At 40.3% G+C, this 23,267-nt stretch overlaps 1 protein-coding gene across 1 annotated transcript in view; it reads left to right on the top strand.

The window, feature by feature from the left end:
* snd1 (staphylococcal nuclease and tudor domain containing 1) overlaps positions 1–23,267 on the top strand; it is a 176,159-nt gene that overhangs the window by 93,237 nt on the left and 59,655 nt on the right. Inside the window, exon 17 of the mRNA XM_026146181.1 lies at positions 17,969–18,157. Coding sequence (XP_026001966.1) covers positions 17,969–18,157 — 189 coding nt within the window. The remainder of the gene's footprint in view (positions 1–17,968; positions 18,158–23,267) is intronic.

The following is a 23,267-nucleotide window of genomic DNA, read 5'->3' as shown; positions in this document are numbered from 1 at the left end:
TCCCCCCCCCCCCCCCCCCCCCTCCCCACCACCCACACACACACACACACACACACACACACACACACACACACACACACTTACACTAACATAGAGACCTGGTTTGACACATGGATGAACAGTGGTAATTTCCCAAGGTGGACATTGATTTAACTTTCATTTTCTCGTCTCTCTTTGTTTGGCATCTCGCTGAAAGTTATCATTTTGAATTGAAAAATTTACCTCATTCCAAGCAGGCCTTTTTCTATTATTTTAATTTACTGTATAATATGAAAGATCTGAATTTCATATAGTGATAAGGGCAAAAAAAATTGTAGTGATTAGAAATGCTACAGGGGTTCTCAGTAAGTTTCTGCTTTTGAGATGCGTAATGTCATTATCACAGTCCATAAAGGAACACGTGCACATGCCACTGACCTCTCTTACATCTAACTGGCTATAAAATGTTAACTCAGATGTATGTATGTAAGTTTTAAATGAGGGGCCTGCAGATGTTTTTTTGTTTTTTTTTTTCCACACATGGCTTTGCTGACACTCGAACTGCTCTAGTTTCCTGACACTTTTCTGCCATCCATTAGTTTGTTGCTCAGCTTTACTCAGGAATAAATTACTGAGTAAATAAAATGAATAAAGCCACTAAGATGCCGAAGTTCTAATTTTCTTAGGAGAAAATATTTGATCTCACCACTTTTGTTCCCCCCATCAATTAAAAATAACATAAACCAAATGCCTATGTACATGGGGTCTTCTTAAAATGTAGCTCAACCAGTAAGTCTGGGAAGCATGAGTGTTGACCTGGCCACAAAATTGCCTAAATAGCTTGTGATCAGTGTTGGGGAGTAACCGAATACATGGACTGGCGTTACGTATTTAAAATACGAAATATGAGTAACTGTATTCTGTTACAGTTACTGTTTAAAAAGGTGGTATTCAGAATACAGTTACTTTGTTGAAATAAATGGATTACACGGCAGTCTTTTCCTGTTTCATATGTTAGGCTATGCCCTCTCTATTTTTGGTAACACGCCGGTGGAAACCCAAACAAAACACGCATTAAGAGGCTCTAATGCCTGGGTCTCAATCTCACAGCCCATGTCAAGAGCAAGCATGTAAATATAATAATAACCACTGCAGCCAAAAAGAGTGCCTGATGAGTCCAGTTGTAAGTAAGCTATTAAGACTCGATTGTATACTATGTTCGTGTTTTCCTCCGAAACAATAAGTTCCATTGGAGCAGCCTTTCAACGCCTCTCTCTCTCTCGCTAGCAAAGTTGACCCAGACAACAAAGTAAAGCTAGTTTTTGGCTACGAGCCTGACCCGAGTTATCAGCCAGAGGTCCCTTTACTACAGTTCGGAGCTGCGGACCTGTTTTATATATGCGCGAGTAAAGTGCAGCCTTACCTAATGTCCACCCCACTGTTACTCATATTATAGTAAGATTTAAAAATCTAGTTGGTATTGGTATGGCAAGTAACCTTCAGTAATAGTAATAAATTACACAGCAAGAGTACATTCATGTAGTTGTAAAAAGCATGATAATATATTAAGTAATCCGAAGTATTCAGAATACGTTACTCTCATTGAGTAATGTAACGGAATATGTTACAAAATACATTTTGAGGTATGTATTCTGTAATCTGGAGTGAAATACATTTTAAAAGTAACCATCCCAACACTGCTTGTGACTCTGACACTGTGGAATGGTAGTTTGGTGTCTGCTTTTGCCTGTGGCCGCATTGTTGAAATTGAATTTGAAGAGTGTGTGCACTACTGTCTGTTTTGAATCAAGTGTTATCCATCCTGTTTGGAAGCATAATTGTAATATCACACACCTGGTGGTGTTAAAAGCACTTCTGCTGGAAATGGTACCTTGTAAGCCAAGTGTTTCAAAGTGCATAATTGTGTGCTGTTCGTATTGTTTTCTGCAGAGTTTAATAGATTTTTACTATAAATAATGGATTTTTTTTTTTTTTAAACATACAGTTGCAGTCAGAAGTTTACATACACTTATCATGGACATGGATGTGATGGTAATTTTCAGCTTTTAATCACTTCTTTGAACTGTTGTTCTTCCAGGGTGAAATGACAGTACAGCATACATTTTTATGGAATTACAAGTTGAAATTTGTTTTCGATTTCCTCTAATCTACACAGGGCGAAAGTATACATACAGGCTCAGACGTTTACATACACCCACACTAATATTTGGTTAAGTGTCCGTTAACGCTTAGTGCACCTCAACTGGATGCTTTTAGTTGCCAAGCTTGTTCAGGGTGGAGATTTTTGCCTCTTTTTATGGTAGAATTGGTTAGTTTGTAGCACCGGTCTGGCTTCTAAGTGTTTTCCAGTAGGGTTCAGGTCTGGGTTGTTTGCCACTGTAGTGCGTTACTGTGGTTGTTTTAAAATCAAAAAGTTTCCCTATTCTTGCCTAATATAAAATTTCCGCTTCAGAAATGAGAAGGACAGCTTTTAATAATAATAATAATAATAATAATAATTTTTTACACTATTATTTTTCTGATACCTAACAGCTGTATATTAAACTGAACTATGTGCAGTCCATAAACTCATGCTATATATTACTAATAAGGCAAGGCAAGGCAAGTTTATTTGTATAGCACAATTCAACAACAAGGTGATTCAAAGTGCTTTACAGAGACATTAGAAACAAGAACAAATAAAAATCATGATTTAAAATTGATTAATAATTAATAATAGTAATATTACTGATACTCTGGTATATACTTTAAGTCAAACCAGCTAGGGCCTGGCCATATTATACCGTTCACGGTAATACCGATATAATGTAAGGCAATGATAAAAAAAAAAAAAAAAAGAAATATCACGAAAGAATATGGAATAGGGGAGACCGGGGATAGTTGTAACATTTTTGACATTTCTGTCTGTAAATTGAAGCTCTTTTAAGGTAGTGGATTCAAAGTGTAATGCAAAGTATTTACATGTCTCTGCTATTAAATGGTGCAGCTATTTTCTCTGCAACACAATTACCCATTGCATGGTATGGTCTCAAACACAAAGAGTGAAATGTTACAATTAACCCCATAGTCTGGGTTAGTTGTAACATATCCTGGGGTGAAATGTAACACAATGAAATAAGGGTACTAACAAAACATTAACATGTAATCTTTGTTTATTCAACACATGAATGCACTTACATCCATTTATGTAGCTCTGTGTGTGTGTGTGTGTGTGTGTGTGTGACAGAATGCAGAAATCTAGCTTTTGAACATATTCCATATATACATATTAGTCTTCCTTGAGTTTGGCCTCTTTGGCTCAGTGGGCATTATAACCTACAACTCTTGCACCAATTTTGAACATAACAATGAAGCTGAAAAAATGTAGTTGTTCACCAGCATCGCAATTCCATTACTTTTTATCATGGCTTACCTTGGTGTGGTTTGCAGAGTGCTTCAGAAAGATGAGGAAATCTGTTTCTTGCACCCATCCTGATTTATTTCCATTACCAGTACTTCCTACTGGTCCATCTCTGACACAGAGGTCTGCATAATGTATGTGTGGGAACACAAACAGTGGAGGAATTGTCTTGCCAATGGCATTAACCGCATATACAAATGCGACCAGTGAACCTCTCTCTGCTGATGTCGTTGCCCCAACTTGTTTAATAGAAGTTAAAGTAATAGTGTGGTACGTTTTAACATCTGCGTTATTGTTACAACTGACCCAGACTCCTATAGCCATGAACTAGCTAACACTACAGCCAATGGCTAAAACATTAGCACTAAAGACCTACACAGAATATATCCCCATAGACATACAAATAACATAATTTAAGTTTGATGAGTTTAGCTGCAAAGCAGATAATGCTATTACAAATTGAAATAAAGTAGAAAAACTTACTTTTTGGCATACAAATTACTTTTTTTTTCATGTTAAATTGTCTGTGTTTGACAAAATGTGCTGATTTTTCACATGTGATAGCAGAACTGAGTTGGGCATGCACAGGATGAGTCACATCATTTGAAACTTAGCCCTGATTGGAGAAATTGGAAGTGTTACAACTGACCCATGTTACAACTATCCCCGGTCTCCCCTATAGCAGTTTAAAAAAAAAAAAAAATGAGGAAAGTGATGATTGGACAAAAGTCACAGCAATAAAATGATGTCAGCCTGAAACTTACCTTAAATATTAAGAATCGCCCGGAGAAGCTAAATTGTCTTTCTGTGGATATAGTTGCTATAGTTGCATAGTTCCCTATGCAGTGTGTTCGGGAGTGCAGGCGGTAAGCAGTTGTAACGGGTTCAAACTCAAATTGGCGATTTTAAAAAAAAAAAAAAAAAAGCAAAAAGCACTGTTGTCCAAGAATTTGTGCTTTTCCAAGTATGGCCCAAATATTTACTATATGTGCTAACTCAATATGAGCAAAGTTACTAGCATGAGACAACCTAACCTTCCATTTAGCTGATCTGTCTTTGAGTACTGTGTACCTAAAGGTGGAACTGCTAATGAAGTCCAGGTGCAAGGGTGGCTCTTATCTCATTTATTTGACACACGCTGATTAGATAAACTCCTGTGTGCAGGGTACTAGTCAGACTGGTCAAACCGCACAGCTGAAGATGGAAAATTGAGAACAAATTATATTTGCCAATGAATCATCGTTTGCAGGCCAGCAACAGACTAACTGCATGGCTCATAAGTAAGCATGACTTGATTCAATCTGTCCTACCCCCTCCATCTTGCGCTCACACACAATCACACACCAACACCCACCTCAATTCCCTATCTAATTTGTTTGATCGTCACTTGCCATTTATGTGATTGAATATGCGACGAGCTTGAATTGGATTGGCAAAACTGACGGATGATTATGCAATGATTTGTCTCAAGAGGTGCTCTCTTTTATGCGGCTGAATGGCGTCATATCATTTCCGATTTTATATATGTGATCTCTGGCTACCTGTTTCCACGAAAGATTCATTTTAACTGGCTTTAATGTGATCTCTAATAGTTGCCACACTGCAGTCTTGTGTATAATTTTCCACTTAAACCTGACTGTGCTTTTATGGCAGCCCTTTAGAAATGACATGTGAATCTAGAATAAACGTGTTCAGAGCAGGAGCGTCTTCCTTCTGCCCAACTCCTGGTGGCCTCCAACCTGTAATGTCGACTCTTTAATGCAACACTAGTCTATAGCAAACAGGAGTACCTCTTCAGCAGCTCATCGCTACCACTCTTCTCGCACTCAAACTTCAACCTCTGCCTAACAACTCTCCAACCAGCCCCGCAACTAGGCACTGCCTCTCCATTTGACAAGCACACAGAAATTGACAAAAAGCCATGTTGAAAAATCCTCTGTCGGCGCTTTTCCTCCCCTTTTTCTCACTCTCGTTCTTATACTCTGTCAGCACAAGCATGGTCTGGGAGGACAGAAATGGCTTTTTGAGTGACACAGGCTGGCTATGCCATTTGCCTTGTCAACTAGTGAAAGAGGATAGAAAAAGAGGTAGAGACAAATGATGATGGCCTGGCCGTGATTGCCCCGTGCCCCATCTCTCTGTCACTTGCCATCTCTTCCCCCCTGAGGTCATTGAGCCATAATAACGTCGCCACTATGCCGGTAGGTGTAGAAGTGTTTGTCTCAGTGCCTTGGAAGTTTTTTTTTGTTGTTGTTGTTGGGTTTTTTCCCCCTCCCTTCTTCACTCGCAATATAACTTTGTATTAAAGATTTTTTGTCGGTACGCTGAACACTTTTTCAGTTATTACTTGGAAATTATATCTCTCTTGAAGTGAGAGGAAATTCAAGTAGGTACTTTGGGCCAGTCATAAATAATGAACCAAACCGCCTCACAATTTCTTTCTGTTGATCACCATGTCTAAGTGTTGCCTGGTCTCGTGGGGATGTTGCTATTGCTGTCAGTCTGCACTCTTTTTCTGTCTTCCATCTAGCCTCCGTTCATCTGTTCTTTAAGGCTGTCGTCGTCTACAACTGGCAGTGCTTTAAGATGTCCAGTAACACCACTGTTTTCCTGACAGATCACTATCATTGCACTCTGTTGCAGTTGGGTCACTGCAGCCACAGAATCATAAATATTTAAAATTCCATTATGAAATCTTAAATTGATTCATAAAGCTGCTGCAAGTGGAGTGAAGAAACAGCTGCTCGTGTGATGGATATTACTGCAGAGTATCACTGTAGAGATGTTTCATAAGTCATTGTCTTTTACTTTTACATGTATGTCATCGCCCATAGTGATAAGCCGCATTGGGTGGAAATAGTAAATGGGATTGAGTGTTGTTAATGAGTCATCTACCCCATAGAGTACATCACGCTTATAAATCGAGCCAGTGCTGAGGCTTTTTCTTTTATGGTGGGGGGTAGGGGGGTTCTTCCCCCATGAGAATGTATCCACTGGGGAGAAAAAAACATAGTTTTGTAATGTAGTGGAGGAAAGAGTGTTTTTTTTTTTTTTTTTTTTTCATTGTAAAGCGAGCAGCTTTACAATTGTGTGTTTGAAAGCTGAAAAAAAAAGAAAAACCTCCATGTGATTAAATTACAGTTGCATTAAATCATTTTCATGATTAGAGCCGTTACCTGCAGTTTATATTATACAATGAGCTACACTGGTCAGCTGAACAATATGAGCTACCACTTTAGCGTTTACCTTTTATTCTCCTTGTTATTGTTATAGGTTTTTTTGAACCTCCTATATTTCTTTGTTGCTATACTGTTCATTGCTCATTGATTGCAGAATAGTGGCTTTACTTCATTGGTTATGCAGTCAAAGGTGTACGTGTGAATGGATCTGGAAAAACCACGCTGTCATTTTCTGAGGTAATGTGGCTTAATGTGGTCTCCAATCATTTCGACCACCCCTGAATGTGCTCAATGCGGCTTGACTGCTCCCGCCAAGCTTTTCACTGCTTTAGGCAGCGACTTGAAGATTTGAACTGCTGTGGGTTTCCTGTACCCTTGGGTCTTGACAAGCTGAGCATCTCAACACACAGCACAGTGTAGCTCTGGGAACTAAGTGAAAAATGCTTAAAAACAAAAGGACAATATCCAGTGTTGGCAGAGAGGCTCTTTTTTTTGTAAAACCCCTTTGTATCTATTCACAGCTATGGTAGCTACATCATGGTGTTATATTGACAGAAAAGAAAATTGTTGTAAACTAATGATTTTCACAGATGTGTGTGTGTGTGTGTGTGTGTGTGCTTTTAACAACCATTCAATAACTTAGAGCTCAGTTCAATTTGTTTCCCCACCTGTACCCTCACGACACCCAGTTAAGGGGAATTATATGATATTAGCAATTTTACAAATGTAGCTCAATATTCATCGACCCGAATGCCATGTCCCCCCTTCCTTAAAAATGAGATGGATTGTAGTTATTGCTGTTATTGATTTTAATAACCAGGCTGTTAGGGCCAGTGTGGAGCTTTGCTCTTTCTCAGCTATGTCTTGTGCTATGCAAGGACTGTGCTGTTCTTTCATCTGGATAACAAATAATCTATAAACTAATTTAGCTACAGGTTTAGCATGATTAGTTTTCCTGACCCTTGCAGTGTTACCTTTTTATCTTCAAGCCCTCTTTGAAGCTGTCGCTTTTATCATATATACTTTGTTAACCCTTTTTTCCCGTTACACACAATTCAAAAAAGCAACCCTTCCATTCAAAAATGTAATGAATTTCATAGCAAAATGGGGTTTTTTTTGTTATAAGTAATGCAATATTCATTTGTAACCGTTTCAGATTGTGGATTTTGAAAGATTTGTTTGTTACTCAAGGGATCAACCATCCTGACAACATTACTGAGCTATCAGACCAGATTTGGCAACATACACTGATGCTGCACCTTCTTGGGTCATCATTACTCTGGCAAAGGTTTTATGCTGCACAGTATTGCTGACCCTTTGATTGTATTGGGGCCACGGGTTCTGTGATTTGTAACTGTTGCACATGTATTGGCTTTGAGGTGAAATCAAAGAAAAACCATCACAAAGATCAACGAGCATAATGAAGGCCTGCAGGTTCCAACCAGGCTGCATTTCAATTTCATGCAGTTTACTACAACCTTTTCATGAATCTGATTAATGTTACAAAAGGCACTATTCGGTCTTAGATTCACTAAATTCAATGGTAAGATCTACTACTTGTTGAAGGGCTCTTTATGGCAAAGTAGCTGCCACCATGATAGAGTGATTCAAGTCATTCTTTGGTTTCTCATGTGAAGTCGCTGGCAAAAAGATGGATTTGTTTTTGATAATACTTCAGTTAAAATGCTATGTGTAGTCAGCAATACACAGTATGATAGTCTACAGTAGATTGTTTTGGAGGACAGCAGCAGATTCTGCCCTGATCGATTCCTTGTTGACCTTTGATTTCTTTCTCTCAGTCTTTACTCTGACACGTTTTCTATGAACTCTTAGTTTTTCAAAGCCGTTCTCTAAAAAGAAAAGCTGTTCTTCTTATAATTAACTTTGTCAGTGCAGCCAGTCACTTAGACTGTGAACAGAACTCTGGCTTTAATCCTTTTCTCCCCACTTTTTTTTCCCCTTTCGAGATGCACGACAGACAGAACCATCTGCATTTAAACTGGGGTATAGTAGACAAAACAAAGACAATAATGCGGTCTGTATGCATTGTTTGTGAAATTCATGCAAAGGCAGAATTGCTCTGACCCTTTGGGGCATTGACATTGGACCTCTGGGAGCATCCTGTATTGTTGGGTGCCAAGACATTAACAGTTTGCTCTGGTGACGTCCACTGTGGGTTAGGCTTGTTCTAGCATATCTTACGTATGCTCAGTTGGATTGGGATCTGGGGATTGTAGAGGGTAGATGTTTCTGAGCAGTTCTTGGTGTATGATGGGGCACGTTGTCCATCTGGGGGAGGCTGACACTGCCTGTGTTTGGAGAAGTGTGGAACATGTTAAAGTTAGATCCACATTAAAGTTGGATCAAGGTTTACATTGATTACATTTTCAATGTTTAACATGTTATCTGTCAGTGGTTTTTATATTGTGGCTAATCAAATCATTTCCTACCACTTATTCGTATCTAGGTGGTAGGGGGCAGGAGTCTAAGTTGAGATGCCTCCAGCTCTTCAGGGGAAAGTGAGGCAAGCTGAGAGATATAATCTCTTCAACATACCCTGGGTCTGCTCCTTCTTCTCTTCTCAGTTGGCTGTATCTACTATATTTCCACGAGGCTTTATAGTTACAATCCAGAACCACCTTATTAAATGACTACTTATGAAATAGGTTAAAACTGTGTTCTTGTTTTTCTCCATTTTCAACAAATACCACATGATGTGAAGAGAGTTGATCTGTGCTTGAAAGGCAAGTGATGCCAGGGCCTAATAACAGACTCATTAAAAAATAACATGTAAGACTTCTATGTTATCGTTTCTCCCATCTTTTTTACCTGAATAGTATTAGTATCACGTGGCTTACTATTCCCATGTTTCTGTTTCTCCTATTCAACTCTTTCCACCAGCTTTCCTTCATTCACGTCTATCATTAGAGTAGTGATGCATGGGAAATGTCAGTTATCTATTGATGAAAGGAAAACTCTTTAATTGGCATCAGGCAGGTTTTAATGATGGGGATCATGCTTGCTTGCTTGACTGTTAATGGCTCTGGCCATTTGAAAAACTGTTTGACTTTTCCCCAACCACCTCACCGATAGACAGCAGCCTGCCACTGACAGTGATGCATGGGACCCCCTGAGTCACATTGATCACCCTTGGGAGAGTCAACACACTCACAAAGACGCACACAAACACATTCCTGTCCAGCTGGTATGTTATAGCTCGATGCAAGCAACACCAGCCGTTGCAGAAATAGGTCACAACTCCCAAAGAACAAATGTTAACCTTTATTTCTACAGGATGCTGAGTTTGTACATTGACATTGTAAAGCAGCATAAAGCCCTTTTCAGACATGTACCTCACTTGTCTGTTAAAATGACAGCATTCTTCTACGGTAATGACTTCACGGTTTAATTCAGATATACGCAGTAGATGAGGAAGAGAGCCATGCAAAAATATGCATTTTTCTCATACTTGCCTCTCTGTGAACCCTGTCTTCACAGTCCCAGTTCGGCCGAATGATAAAATCTCTGTCCAAGTCAGCCAAAAGGCTGCAAAGGTCCTCTGAAGTCTGCTGATGCCTGGCCTTTTTTCTTAGTCTTTTCTTTCACCGGGGAGTCGTAATCGTGTCCTTTTATGCTTCAGAATCTGGCATCACAAGTTCACCCGCTTCTCCTTAGATTTGAAAGAAATTGACTGTTTGCTTCAGGAACAGGATGTCAGGCCAGGGTGAAGCACTCAAATCTGAAAGACCGGAGCGTACGCTAGTTGATTTCCTGTAGTGCCAGTAAAAGATTTGTTTTCCTCAAAGCAGCTATGTCTATAACTGTAGATGCTGGGCATGTAAGGAAGTAGAGTGAGTGAGTCCCCAAAGTCCTTCTGGCACCAAATTGTTTAGACAGCCAGATTGAGACTCACTCGAGCTCTGCAGTGAGCACTCTGGACAGCAATATCCTGCCAGGGTGAAGCCAATCCTCACCTTACACCATACAGCAAATTGACTGTTTCTTTCTTTCTTTTAACATTTCCACCTATTTGAAGTTCTTGCACAGAAACAAGTCATTTATAGCTGTACAAACAAGCCCTTCCTTTTTTGATCCCTTTATACTACAGATATGTTTACATATTTAAACAATTAATAATACAGAATCGTTTTTCTGTCATGCTCCTCTTACCCATTTATCCTGACCCTGTGATCTGACAATTATTGAACTAACCTAGTTTGGAATTTGTTGGTGCCAGAGCTTTAGCTGTACAGTCAATAACCCACAGCCATAGGCATCCCACATCAGAAAATGTTTGTTGTTTTCAGGCTACCATTGTCTGTATTACAGCCGTGGATATGTTAAAAAATAATAAACAGAGTAAGTTTAGAAAAAATGTAGCCTATTAATATTTGCAGATATTAATAAAAGAACAGAAGTAACATCAATATGTTTCCGACATTTGATGGTTGGAGACCTATTTTACCCACTCTTCCTCTCATTACATTTTTTTTATGAAGTGTGGACTACATAAATCATCACTTTGGTCACTCACCTGTGTTTGAAATTGGCTGATGTTCTTTCCATGTGAAGATTTTTTTTTTTTTTTTTTTTTTTTTTTTTAAATTATAGGCCCCCGTTAACAAAGTATTTAGATCTCTGCCTGATCGGTGCCATTAAGCAATCAATAGTGGTTTGTTTAATTCATTCATTTATTCTTGTCTGTCTTTCTTGCTCTCTCTCTCTCTTTCTCTCTCTCTGGCTGTCGTTCTTTTAAAGGTGATCTATATTTATAGATTTCTCCTGGAACCAGTTAGCTTTTTCCTCTCCTGATTCCACCACAGTAACCCGCTAACATACATAACCTGTTTTAAACTCAGGGAACCTTTGTTTTCACCAGTGGATAGGTTTTAAACACTAAAAAGAGGTGGCTTTTCTTAAAATTGCCTCATTTATCTGTAAGGAACTGTAGTAGGATTGCCTGCCAATAAAAAAAAAAAAAAAAAAAAAAGAATTTAATTTGAGGGTTTTGCAAATTCCCCTGTTTCCCAGGCATGCTGTGTTACTGTTTCCCATTAACAGCAGTTTATGGACCTCCATTACTGTACTAACAGTAATGGACTAAGGAATAATTTTTTACAGGTCGACGGTGGCCACAACACTAGAGACATGATGCTAGCACATCCTAGCACGTTTACAGCTTATCCACACTAAAATACTAATCCCAGGTGTCTCATACTTACTTGCGCTCGCACATGTTAAAGTTCCCTTTTACATGCTGTTGCTTTAGTAAGTAATCACAACTATAAAACATATTATGTATAATTTAACTTAGTAGCAGCTTTTTCATTATTTGTCGACAGCTGGGTTCAGTTAGCAGTTTTGATAAATGACCTGCTCAAACTGTATACCTTTATGAAACTTTAATTGAGGTGTAAATCTGAACAAATTTCTGTGTGTATGTCTGGCTTGGCCGTGCACATGTGCCATATAAGCTCCTTGTGCCCTCTTAGAAAAATGATCAATATAAGCGGGAATGCGTGGGGAATTATTGAGAGATGATGGACTTTTGTTGGATTGGGGTGCTCTACCCACAAATGGAGTCTTCACGCAAGAGTGGGCTCGGAGCACTGAAGCTGACCAATTCAAAGCTTGGCTTTTTCTCCTTAAATCCTCATGTGTCCATGAAAAGGACAGTTTGTCCTTTTCATGTGACATTCATGACTCTGAATTAAGTGTCTGAAGGCTGTGATTTCTTTTAAGTGAATAGGGAAGGTTTGGAATATGAAATAAGGTATAGGGATTATCTGATTACTCCTTTCCCCCCCTGCCCACTTTGCACCTCAATGTAGGGCTTAGGACAACTCATTGCTCTAAGAAGGTTTGATGTTTTTGCCCCTGCACACAAAGGAGAACACACATACGTGCGCATTACACACCTCCGCATCACTTCTTCAATCTTCACCAAGGCTCAGTTTGATAGATGGCTTATTCTGCTGGATGAGCAAAGGGTATGTGGGAGTGACTTAAGCGTTCCTTTTTGTTTCTAACACAGATTCTATCCATTTGCTTGCCTCATTCTTTCTGAGTCAAGGTCACGAGGGACATTAAAAGATATGTGGACAAAAAGTGATGCTATTAATCAACGTTACAGTCTCTGGTTGGTTGTTTGTTTTTTTGTTTTTTTAACCCCCCCCCCCAATGAATATATTTTATAGATACAGACACTCAGAGACTTGAGTCTGCAGCTAAGTGGTAGAGTACTACCACTATAAAAGCAACCACCTTCTAGTGGCTCAATGAAAATAAAGAAAGACATTCCTAAATGTCTGCCAGTTTGGTTTTCCGGTGTTCTGTGCATTACAGAGCCCTCTTTGATAAACAGACTTTTTGACTCATTTTCCTCTCTGGCAGCCGCTCACACACAGCAGCGGCGGCCTAGAGTACACTCTGAACATACACTATATTTGTTAGTGACAAAGCCTCAGGCTTTAAACTTTTATGACCAAAACTGGTAATTTCACTCATAAATGTAAATCTCTATGGTGATAACTGTGATCTCAGTAATTGGATCATGCACTAAAACTGAGATGTAAGTTGTGACAGAGCTGCTGTCAGTGATGATTGAAAGCTCTGATTAGTAGATTATTCTCTTGTGTGCCTTGCATAAATGCCTACAGGAAGCTGTTTTGGATGCATAGCACATAATGCATTGCTAAAACAAGCTTTTTACCCGCCACGTTCGACCTCATAGGGTCTAAAACGGCTCACAGAGAAATGGGCACACCCTGTTCTCTGTACCTTGTGCTTATTTAGCCACTGGCGTTTTTCCCTCCAGGTGTTTAAAACATCTTTTGTTTGGATCCCTTTGCATGCCAGGTTTTACACTGCCAGCCCACTGTATTCCTTCATTTTCTTTTTAGTGTGGGTTTGGCCCTGACATGATGTGTCACCAACTGCGGTTTAGTTTTGTTGTTTTTTTTCTCCTCACTTTCAAACAGCTAAGTGAATTCAATCTTCTGCAGTTTTAAAACATGCCCTTGGGCCATGGTTTCACTTCAGTTGTACCAAATGGCTTTGTGTTTTGTACTGGTCAACGAGTGCACATGTGTATTTACTTGCACACGCGCACACACACACACACACACACACACACACACACACGCTTAGCTTTGTGCGTATGCGTAGTTTGCTTTTTCTTTTCTGTCCACTGTGTCGACACAATCCCAGCGTTTATGAGATTACCAGAGCCCATTTGTGTTCCGACGGGAGCCATCTTGGCTCAGATGAGGCCTCCGCTGGGAACCATCTGGGCTCTACTCAAAGCAGTTTCCACTCCGCCTCCCCTGTCCTCTGCACATTGTGACCAAAGCTATTTACTTTGAAGGAAAGAAGAACTTTGAATTCTGTCTGTGTCTTTGTGAAACTCTTGATGCTTTAGATCTGCCTGGTGAAATGTCAGTTCAGTTTTACATATGCTTTCATGTTTTTGTGGTCACTCAATATACGCATTTGTTGTTTATTTTGACTTCAGTCAGGGAATAACATTCTTAATAATCATTTTCTATTGATTGACTAATTAAAGTTGAACTGTCCGGGTATAGTCCTTTTGATTATGACAGGCTGGCGTGTGTGATTGTAGCCTGCTGTCTTTGCTGGTGCTTTCCATTCAGCTCATGTATCCTGTAATATTACTGACATTTCTCAGTAGGTCTGTTTGGTGGTTATTAATGCTGTGTGCTGTTACAGCATCCCTGTAGGCAAAGACAAGAGTCATCTTGTCGTCATCAGCTCAGGCAGGCTCATTTTCTTTGCATAAGGTTGGCAGTATGTGGTAAATGAAGTTTCCCATGTAAGTGGTCCAGGAAAGCACACAGACGAATTTGTTGTTGTGACTGAAAAAGTGTTTTCTTAGGATCACTTTGTTTTCCTTTTGCTTTTTTTTTTTTTTAACATCAGTTCTCGTTACAGATGGTTGATCCGACTTACTCGACTGCGTATTTTCTCCTCACGTTGGTGATATTCATCACATTTAATAGTTTCTACACGGCCTGGAGAATTATATTTTCCTCCAAAATATGATAATTAGAGAATAATTGTGGATTATGATTCTCTGAGGCAATAGAACATTCCAGTGTATAATTCCCCCCGTGGAAATATTATTCCATCTATTAGTGTGCCTGTCTTTATAGCTCAGATCGAGATATTTTTTTTCATAACTGAATGTTTGCTAGAATCTCCTGCCAAGTAAAGGACCGGTCAGAGTTAAAGAAAAATGGGTAGCCAAAAGGCTTTCATTCATTCTGTTGAGCACACTAGAGTTGCCCTCGTATCTCCTGGTTTGTGCTTTTTGTTTTTTTTGCCCCCCACAGCGAGCATAAACACTTTTTGCTTTGGAGCTTTGCGTGCTCCGATCATAACTTCTAGACAACTTCTAGTCGAGTTTCTATTTTTCCTTCAAATTGGATTTTTTCCCAGCTATGAGTGTTGCTTTTAGTTGTCAGCATTGTTTTATTTTTGTTTTTGCATTTGCTGCGTTAATGGAAGCTGGTAACAGTTAAGTTGGCTCTTTTCTTCCAGCACTCGCCCACTTCCCCATTTGACATTTGGATACTCAGAGGACCGGTGCTGCTCTTATAGCCTAGTTATGTAACTGCTTCTCCACTTAGAGGAGGAAAAAAAAAGATAAAATGGGGTTAGTATCTGAGATGGCAGCGAGGAAGACAGAAAGACAGTAATGAAGATTTTACAGAGGCGGATGAGGTACGAGTGAATTTAGACTCCATTGCTGTCCTGGGAGGGCAGGCCAATGTTTTAGCTGCTTGTTTTACATGTTAAAAACAAGTACTGCTGTGTTTTTATTAGTTGGTAGGAAACAGGTTGTTTTCTGTAAATATGAAATTGTTCAGCATAGTTTGCCAAGTTTGAAAACAAGAGCCTCATTGATATGCCACTGTACCAAGTAGAGATGGACCGATCCGATATTACGTATCGGTATCGGTCCGATACTGACCTAAATTACTGGATCGGATATCGGAGAAAAATAAAAAATGTAATCCGATCCATTAAATATCACGAAAGCACCTCACAAAACTTGCAACACGCCGTAACTCACCTCAGAACGTTAGCACGTCGGAGCAGTATCCATCACGTGATAGAACGGCTGTGGCATGCGGGACCTGTCGGTGGTCTGGATAGCATGTGGAGCTTCGCTACCAACCCGGCATTTCATCTCCGACAAAGTTATCCCCGAGAGAAGTAAAGCAAGTGTGTAAGTCCATCTCTGAATGTTTGTAAAGCATTCCTGCGTTAAGCTTAACAAGCGATATATGGAGCGACTGCCTCTTCTTGCTGCTACTTCAATCATGAAACTGCTTAACGATCAGCTGATCGGCTTTTCTGTCGCGAGTCCGTCTCTCTTGTTTGTTTTTGGCCCACTTTGCACCAGAAAGAGTAAACCAGCGGCTGAACAACAGCAGCACGTTTAAGCTTGATAAGCTGTTGTTAGAATTTATTTAATATTACTTTCTACTCGAGGATCTTTTCTACGTAGCTGACGGCTGGTAACTGTGCAGGGGCGGATCTAGCAAAGTTTAGCCAGGGGGGCCGATAGGGCATGAACAGGGAAAAGGGGGCACAAAGACATACTTTTCTTTCTTATTCTCATTTAAAATGTCTAGCTTTTAATAAATAATTATCCAAATCTTACACCCAAAGTTTTAATTTGATGTAAAATGAATAGAAGTCAATTACTGTATATAGTAACTATTAAGTCTAATATACCCTAGTAAGCTATAGTACTTTTTCCTTTGGGAAGGTACCATCTGTGCAGTCTGCAATTTTGTTGAAGAAAGATGTTGAATCTATTTAATATTTCTTGAAAAATAATTGGTCCAAAGACATGCAGCTTGTGGGGATAGGTTAATTGGATAATCCAAATTGTCACTAGGTGTGAATGTGCGAATGAATGTGAGTGTGAATGGTTGTCTGTCCCTGTGTGTTAGCCCTGTGACAGACTGGCGACCTGTCCAGGGTGTACCCCGCCTCTCGCCCTATGACAGCTGGGATAGGCTCCAGCGCCCCCCGCAACCCTGAAAAAGGATAAGCGGAAGCGAATGGATGGATGGATGGATGAAAAATAATTGATTTCTGTGCATTTTTTTTCCACACTGCATCAAATTAAGGTTGATTACGTCGATTATATCTGCCGATATCGGTATCGGCAGATATCCAAATTTATGATATCGGTATCGGACATAAAAAAGTGGTATCGTGCCATCTCTAGTACCAAGTGGTGTTACATTACATTATATCGCTTTTGAACAAACCCTTGATGAAAACGCTTTATCCAAATATAACTGGATCCAGAAAGTGGAAATATGTGTCCCACTGTTATATGAATGCTTGTCAATTTTATGCTTAATAAAAGAACAGATTATACATTCAGTAATAAAAGCTTCTTTTTTTAACTTCAGCTGAGAACAAGGCAGAGCAGTTTACAAACTTAATTCCCCTCAGATTTCCCTTGTGAGTGCAGGGCTAAGCAGTCCAAGTCTTAATCGCTTGACTACGTCCTATCTCCTCAGCACACCTGCCCTCTCACTTTCTCGCTGACTTTAGGCTTTAGAGTAAAGAAAAATGCTATTGATTTTTTCTTTGTCCTTTTTCTTTCGCCTCCTGGTCGTCCATCATTTATGAAACAAAAAGTAATGAATAGATAATTAGCCTGAATAGGCAGAATTTGGTTATAGTCCATCACGGGCAATGTTGTGAAATCTTTCCTACTTTGTCAGCAGGGTTAGCTAATTTGGGTGCCCTCATTTGTTTACTTAAGGGAATGGCAACTTAGCTGTCACTAATTGAAAATGATTTGCGTTGTTTAAAAAAAAATAGGATGAAGAAATGTGGGCTCTTAATTAAGGTTGAAGTGCATATGCAACACTAATTTAAAGCCTCTAATAGCCTCCACTGTTTGTGCAGGCCAATCACAGGCCCAGTGATTTCTAAATAGACACGTTATTGAAAGCTGACAGTCATGCTTAATTGAAAATGTCAAACACTCAAGTTATTCTGAAAGTGTACTTAGACGAGCAGTCGCTGCTGGTGCGGGCGGGGCTTTCTCTGGTTATAAAAGTACTGACCAAGACCAGATTCATTGGGAAGTCCACAACAGTGGAATGAAACAGGATCTGCATATGTGTGTGTGTGTGTGGTACTGAATCAATAGAAAGCTCACAGGTCTTCATTCATGTTTCTATTTAAGAACAGTGATGTCTCCTCAGGGGGACCCCCTTCCTCCTATTGCTGTAAACGAATCTCAAACTTAATCTTGATACAGAACATTAACTGAGCCTCTTTTCTTTCTCTCGTTCCTCCCTCCCTCCCCCCTTCTCCTCTTGTGGTTTTCCAGGTGGAAGTTGAAGTGGAAAGCATGGACAAAGCAGGGAACTTCATTGGCTGGCTGCACATTGAAGGTGTGAATCTGTCTGTGGCACTGGTAGAAAATGCTCTGTCCAAGGTGCACTTCACAGCGGAGCGCAGTGCCTACTACAAAACCCTGGTTGCAGCAGAGGAGGGGTGCCGACAGAGGAAAGAGAAGGTAGGTTTGATTTAGATGCTACAAGAGCTCTACTGCACAACCTACAAAACAATGAGTCCCAAATGGCATTAAACTGGCCCTCAAAAAGCTTTCAAATGTTAATTGCACAGTAAACTTCATTTAACCAAAGCTAGCTATCTTTAGGTTCAAAATTGCTGATGGAAGTAAATCTCAAGATGTCATCTGGCTTAGCAGCAGCATCAGTGCTTGATTTACTGGCTTTCCCATCTCTGAGCCATAGTGACTTAGGGTCTGCCTGCCTGTGGCCATATTGTCCTGTGTCCATGTGTGGGCTATTTCTTCCATCGCAGATCCAGCAGCTCTTTTTTCCGCCTTCAACATCAGTGCCAGTAATACATTTATTAGTAGAGGTGCTGTCTGGAGAAATGATAATCCTTCAGAAGTGAGTGGAGAAAAATAAAAAGCTTTTTGTTCAAATAATGCTGAGAAATTGCACTAAGTCACCCCGGTGGCAATATAAATGTGACTAAAGTGCATTAATAAGATGCAGTGCTAAAAGTTAAAGTTACAGTGTTCTGAAAATACTCCGTCTGCTTCTGCAAATAGCCACATATTTGCAGTTATCATTGAAGCTGTCTTTTCTCAGTGGGAAATCTGTGATGGATAGAGGCCTCTCTCACAGTGATCCTGATCTCGCCCTGCATTTTCATTATGGCTCCGCGACTCACCCCTGGCAGATGCACGAGGTGCCCAGCCAGCTGTCATCATTGTCCTCTTTCTCTCTATCTGTGTAACTTATTTCTTTTGCTCATGCCTCTCCTCCTCTCGCTCTTCCACTTGCGTCCACCCATTTGGGTCCTTGAGGAGACACAAATGCATCTTCTCCCCATATAAATGTGATGTAGTGCCGGAGCCAAGAAGGGGTTGCGTTCTTTTTCCCCTCCTCTGAATCTATCATGTTCACAGTGAGTGTGTTCCTACTCTTGTGTCTTCCCTGCTCTCAGCTCTCCTCTTTTTCTTCCAATTACTCTCTGTCTAGGTCTTCCATTTCTCACAACTCTGAATAGAGTGGTGCGCAGGTGAACCTTTTGTCTGACATTTAAAAAAAGAAAAAGAAAAAAAAAGAGGCAAAAAAAAAGGAAAAACATCTTGCCAGTGATGTGAGCACACAGACGCTGCCATGTTAAATCTAACTGCAGCATGAAGGCGCATTCCTGACACCTCCGATAACAATTTCACTACCGGTTTCCAAACCCCCTTGCAGTGTTGAGACAGATTGACTTTCACCACAAGGTTTTGACTTGAGCTAACCTGAGCGCGGACAGGGCCGTGAGGAAAGGCAACAGAATGGGGCCTGAATTGACCAGACAGACGGTGATTATGTTTGATGTTAGTTTGCCAAAGGCACCGGTGGACAAATCAACCTCAGCCTGATTTGTTTGTGCATGTGTGTAGTGGAAAGTGTGTTGTGTTAGCAGGGCACGGGGCAGTTAGTTGTATTTGTGTGTGAATGCATACTATGCAACTTGAAGGCAGATAAGGTGGGACTTGTGTTCTAATTAACCCATAGAGACCATCTTGAGGGAAAAAAAAGCTAAGAGCATGCATTTTTTTCCCCGCCTTTCTTTCTCTTTTGAAGTTAAGGTGGTTGGTCTTTGTGTGTAGGCTGAGGCTCAGTATGGTAGCTTGTATCCCTTCCCATCGCCCTCCCTCTTTTCCTCTTTTCTCATTGCCCTCTCTTTATTGTCCCTGCGGCAGTAGATATGGAAGACATCATTGGTACTGCTGCGTCAGGCGTCTCTCTGAGAAAACAAGGTTGTCATAATGAAGAGGGTCCCATGTGTGCGTGTATGCATGCACACACTCATTAAGAAAAGCGTCGGTGGTCCAGCAGGACATCGAGGGGGAGGGACTCAGGCTTGCTGCAGTAGCATCCTGAACCAAAACTGCTTAGTTCGAGTGACTTAAGCGAATATGAGATTTTGCTACAATGAGGCCAATGGGACAAAGTGATTGTCTTCTAAATGAAGCCTTCCAAAGGGTTTGGAGAAGACTCCTTTTCTCAGAGCTCAGCGCATTTTGATCTTGCACATCAGCATCTCTTGGAACAATATCTGGAGCAGTCCTGGGAGCAAATCCATCTCACACAACATGCAGAAGGCTTAAGTTGTAGACCTGGAATTGCTCCAAAGCCTGTTTCCCCATTACATTTATCTGTGCCTCGACTATTGTTTACATAAATCTCTAAAGTGTGTCCCCCTGTAAGAATGATCATCACGCTATCAGCACTAACATTCCTATAATTCAGTGAAAAAGACTGACCCAGGGACACAGTATAAACTTATCTTGTGGTGTTTTAACAATGATTTGATCGCTGCCAAGCCATGGTCACGCCCCCTCCTTAAATCTCCTCCGTGGTTTAACAAAGTAGTCTGGTGTATATTCAAAATCTCCTTTGGTTATAAAAACAAACTCTCGCTCAGCAGTCATCTGTGTAAACAAGACTCATTGCAAAGAGGGTGCATTTTGTCTTTGTAATAAGACAGATCTCTTTGCAGCTAGTCATATTATGTTCCACGACTATCTTTCTGCAGCTCAGAGAAATGAATTGTACAAAATGGTAGTTTGGCTCGGTGGATTGGTAACAGCAGAGTCTTTGACAGGGGAAATGTTGGCTGTAGCTTTCATTGAAGTTCCCTAAAGACTGAACAGGTGTGGGAGCTGGCTCGTCGATATGTAGTTGTGCCTCGGGACTTTCCGATTTCAGAAACAGAAAAATGAAATAAAATACTTAGAAATTAAGAGATGGGTTCACGAGAGGGGAAATCAATTTAGACTCCCAGAAGCTCTTGGCTGTGCTCTGCTAGTCAGAGCTCTTCGCAGATGTGCAGTGTTATTTTTTGTGTGTGTATTTATTTGTGAATATTCTATTAAGGCCTACCTTTACTTAAAAAAAAAGAAAGAAAAAAAAAAGGCAACCAAGTAGCTATAAATTGGACGAGGACAGAAACATGTTCGTAATTGGAGTGGCCTCATTATGAAAAGATGAATCAACAATCGGTGCTCACAAAACAGAAGTGTGCTTTCTGTTGGGCAAGCGTTTTTTTCCCCCCCCTTTTCTTTGCTGCTATAATTACCCAACCTTGAAGGAGATTCATACACTCCGATGGCTCTCAGAGTGGGTAAAAGAAGATGGAAAAGAAAAGGCATGGAAAAAAGGGCAAAAGAGGATATGACAAACCCTGTTAAAGATATTTCATGTCATAGGAATCTTCTCCTTTCATCACTACCCGCCCCTTTCCTTCAGTCCTACTTGGCCCTCTTCACAGACCACTCTCCTTCTTTTAATCTCTTCTGTTTTCTCACATCCTTACCCTTCCTTCTGCTTTATTTTTCTCGTCTCTGTCCTTCAACTAATAATCAAATTCCAGTCATGCCCCTGGCATCTTTAGATGCTTTACAGTTTTTGGATCATGCGGGACAGTTCCTTGGCCTGGACTCTGTTCAGAATGAATCAGGACCTGCAGCAGTTGTACCCTTTTCGAAGGGGGGGGGGACCTTTGGAAACATAAACCCAGGATCTGGTGCTGCCGTTCCTAATACTTCACCCGTCCATCAACAGCATCCGTCAAAAGCACTTGAAGCGGCATCATTCTGACAGTGAGCCAGGTGACGTGTCCTTGGAGCAGCCTGATTGACGTACATAAACTTGTTTCAGCATTCTTTTCTTTTTTTCTTTTTTTACCCCAAGTGGTCCCCAGACTTGGAAGTCCAGCCGACTTAGCTGTCACTTTGCCAAAGGCCCTGTTCACAAGTATAGATTACCACATGACCCAGGTCATCCGTTTTTACTGTGCAAAGCAGATCACAGAACTCGAGTTTGCTGCTATTGGCTGACTAACATTGTTTGCATGTCTGATTATATTGGTACAGTGCAATTTTCTAGATCTTTATTTTGGTTCAGTTGCTTCTTGCTTACTCTGAAAGGTCAGTTGGTAGCTCACAGTGGAAGCCAAACATCTCAGTGTGCTTTTTTTATGAGTTGTTTTTTTTCTTCTGTTTTCAAAGACGGTGCAAAAACCTGTCCCTGTCTTGCTTTCTAAGCTGTGTCTTCTCTGCAGTCAGCACATCACACACCTGGCTAAACAGGAACACACTGTGGATGAATCAAGATAATTGGGCTTTTAGCAAAGCTAATTAGCTTCCGTCCCTGAGTTCATGCTGTAGGAAGTTTACCTCTAGTCGGCTGAATTCACTCAAAGGATTTATATGGTTAGCGTTCTCTCGTTTGTTTGCATAAAATTCTAGATGTTGTTGTATATTTCCCCTTCAGTGAAATTAGATAAAATGTGTGCATTTAAAAAAAAAAAAAATTGCTGTAGTGTGAAGGATTTTTTATCACCTATGTACCATAATAATTCTCAGTCTTCTGTTAATAATCTACATAAAATTTCATACTGCCGCCTTTGTTTGGTTTCCATGGATGACAGTCCCTATTCTATTAATACCACGCTCAGTGCTTTCTTAAGCCCTGAAGCCACTGAAATCCTTCCAGGGTTGAATTTTTTTTTATTTCCTCTATCCTTTCACATTTTCTTGGCCTCTCATAGTGAAATAACCTATGGCAGCCACCAGGCAATATAATGGAAAAACGCTGGGGATTAACATTAAAGTAAGGTCATCTGTAGAGTCTTGAAGTGAAATAAACTTGGTTCTTTCTATGACTGACTCTAAAATTGTTTCTCAAATTTGGGGTTTTTTTTTTTGCCAAATCCCTTTGCTGCTCTCGCAAATTATTTCCTCTTAACTTGAGCCATTTTTGGTCCGAGTCCCTGGCTGTCATGTCTCTGCAAAGAGAGTTTTTGGCTAATGTGAAATAATTAGTGCCGTTACATTCCTCTCACAAGTTGCATTAGAGTGTGTAAAGAATTAAAATATAATGGCATTTGGAGGCACACGGAATGATTGCACAACTGTATTACCGTTCCAGGCATACCTCTCGAATATCTCTCCAATGTATTGCTTACTGCTGTCATTGTTGCCTTGTGATTTAACAAATGAAGGCTGTGTGGCGTCGAGACGGGAACAATGACCATGACATGGGCAATCACAGAAAGTGATACTTCCTTAATGACTGGGCTCGACACCT

The sequence above is a fragment of the Astatotilapia calliptera genome, chromosome 17 (assembly GCF_900246225.1).
Source record: "Astatotilapia calliptera chromosome 17, fAstCal1.2, whole genome shotgun sequence".
Lineage (NCBI taxonomy): Eukaryota > Metazoa > Chordata > Actinopteri > Cichliformes > Cichlidae > Astatotilapia > Astatotilapia calliptera.
The sequence above is the reverse complement of the archived record's forward strand: the minus strand, read 5'-3'. Positions and strand labels throughout refer to the sequence as shown.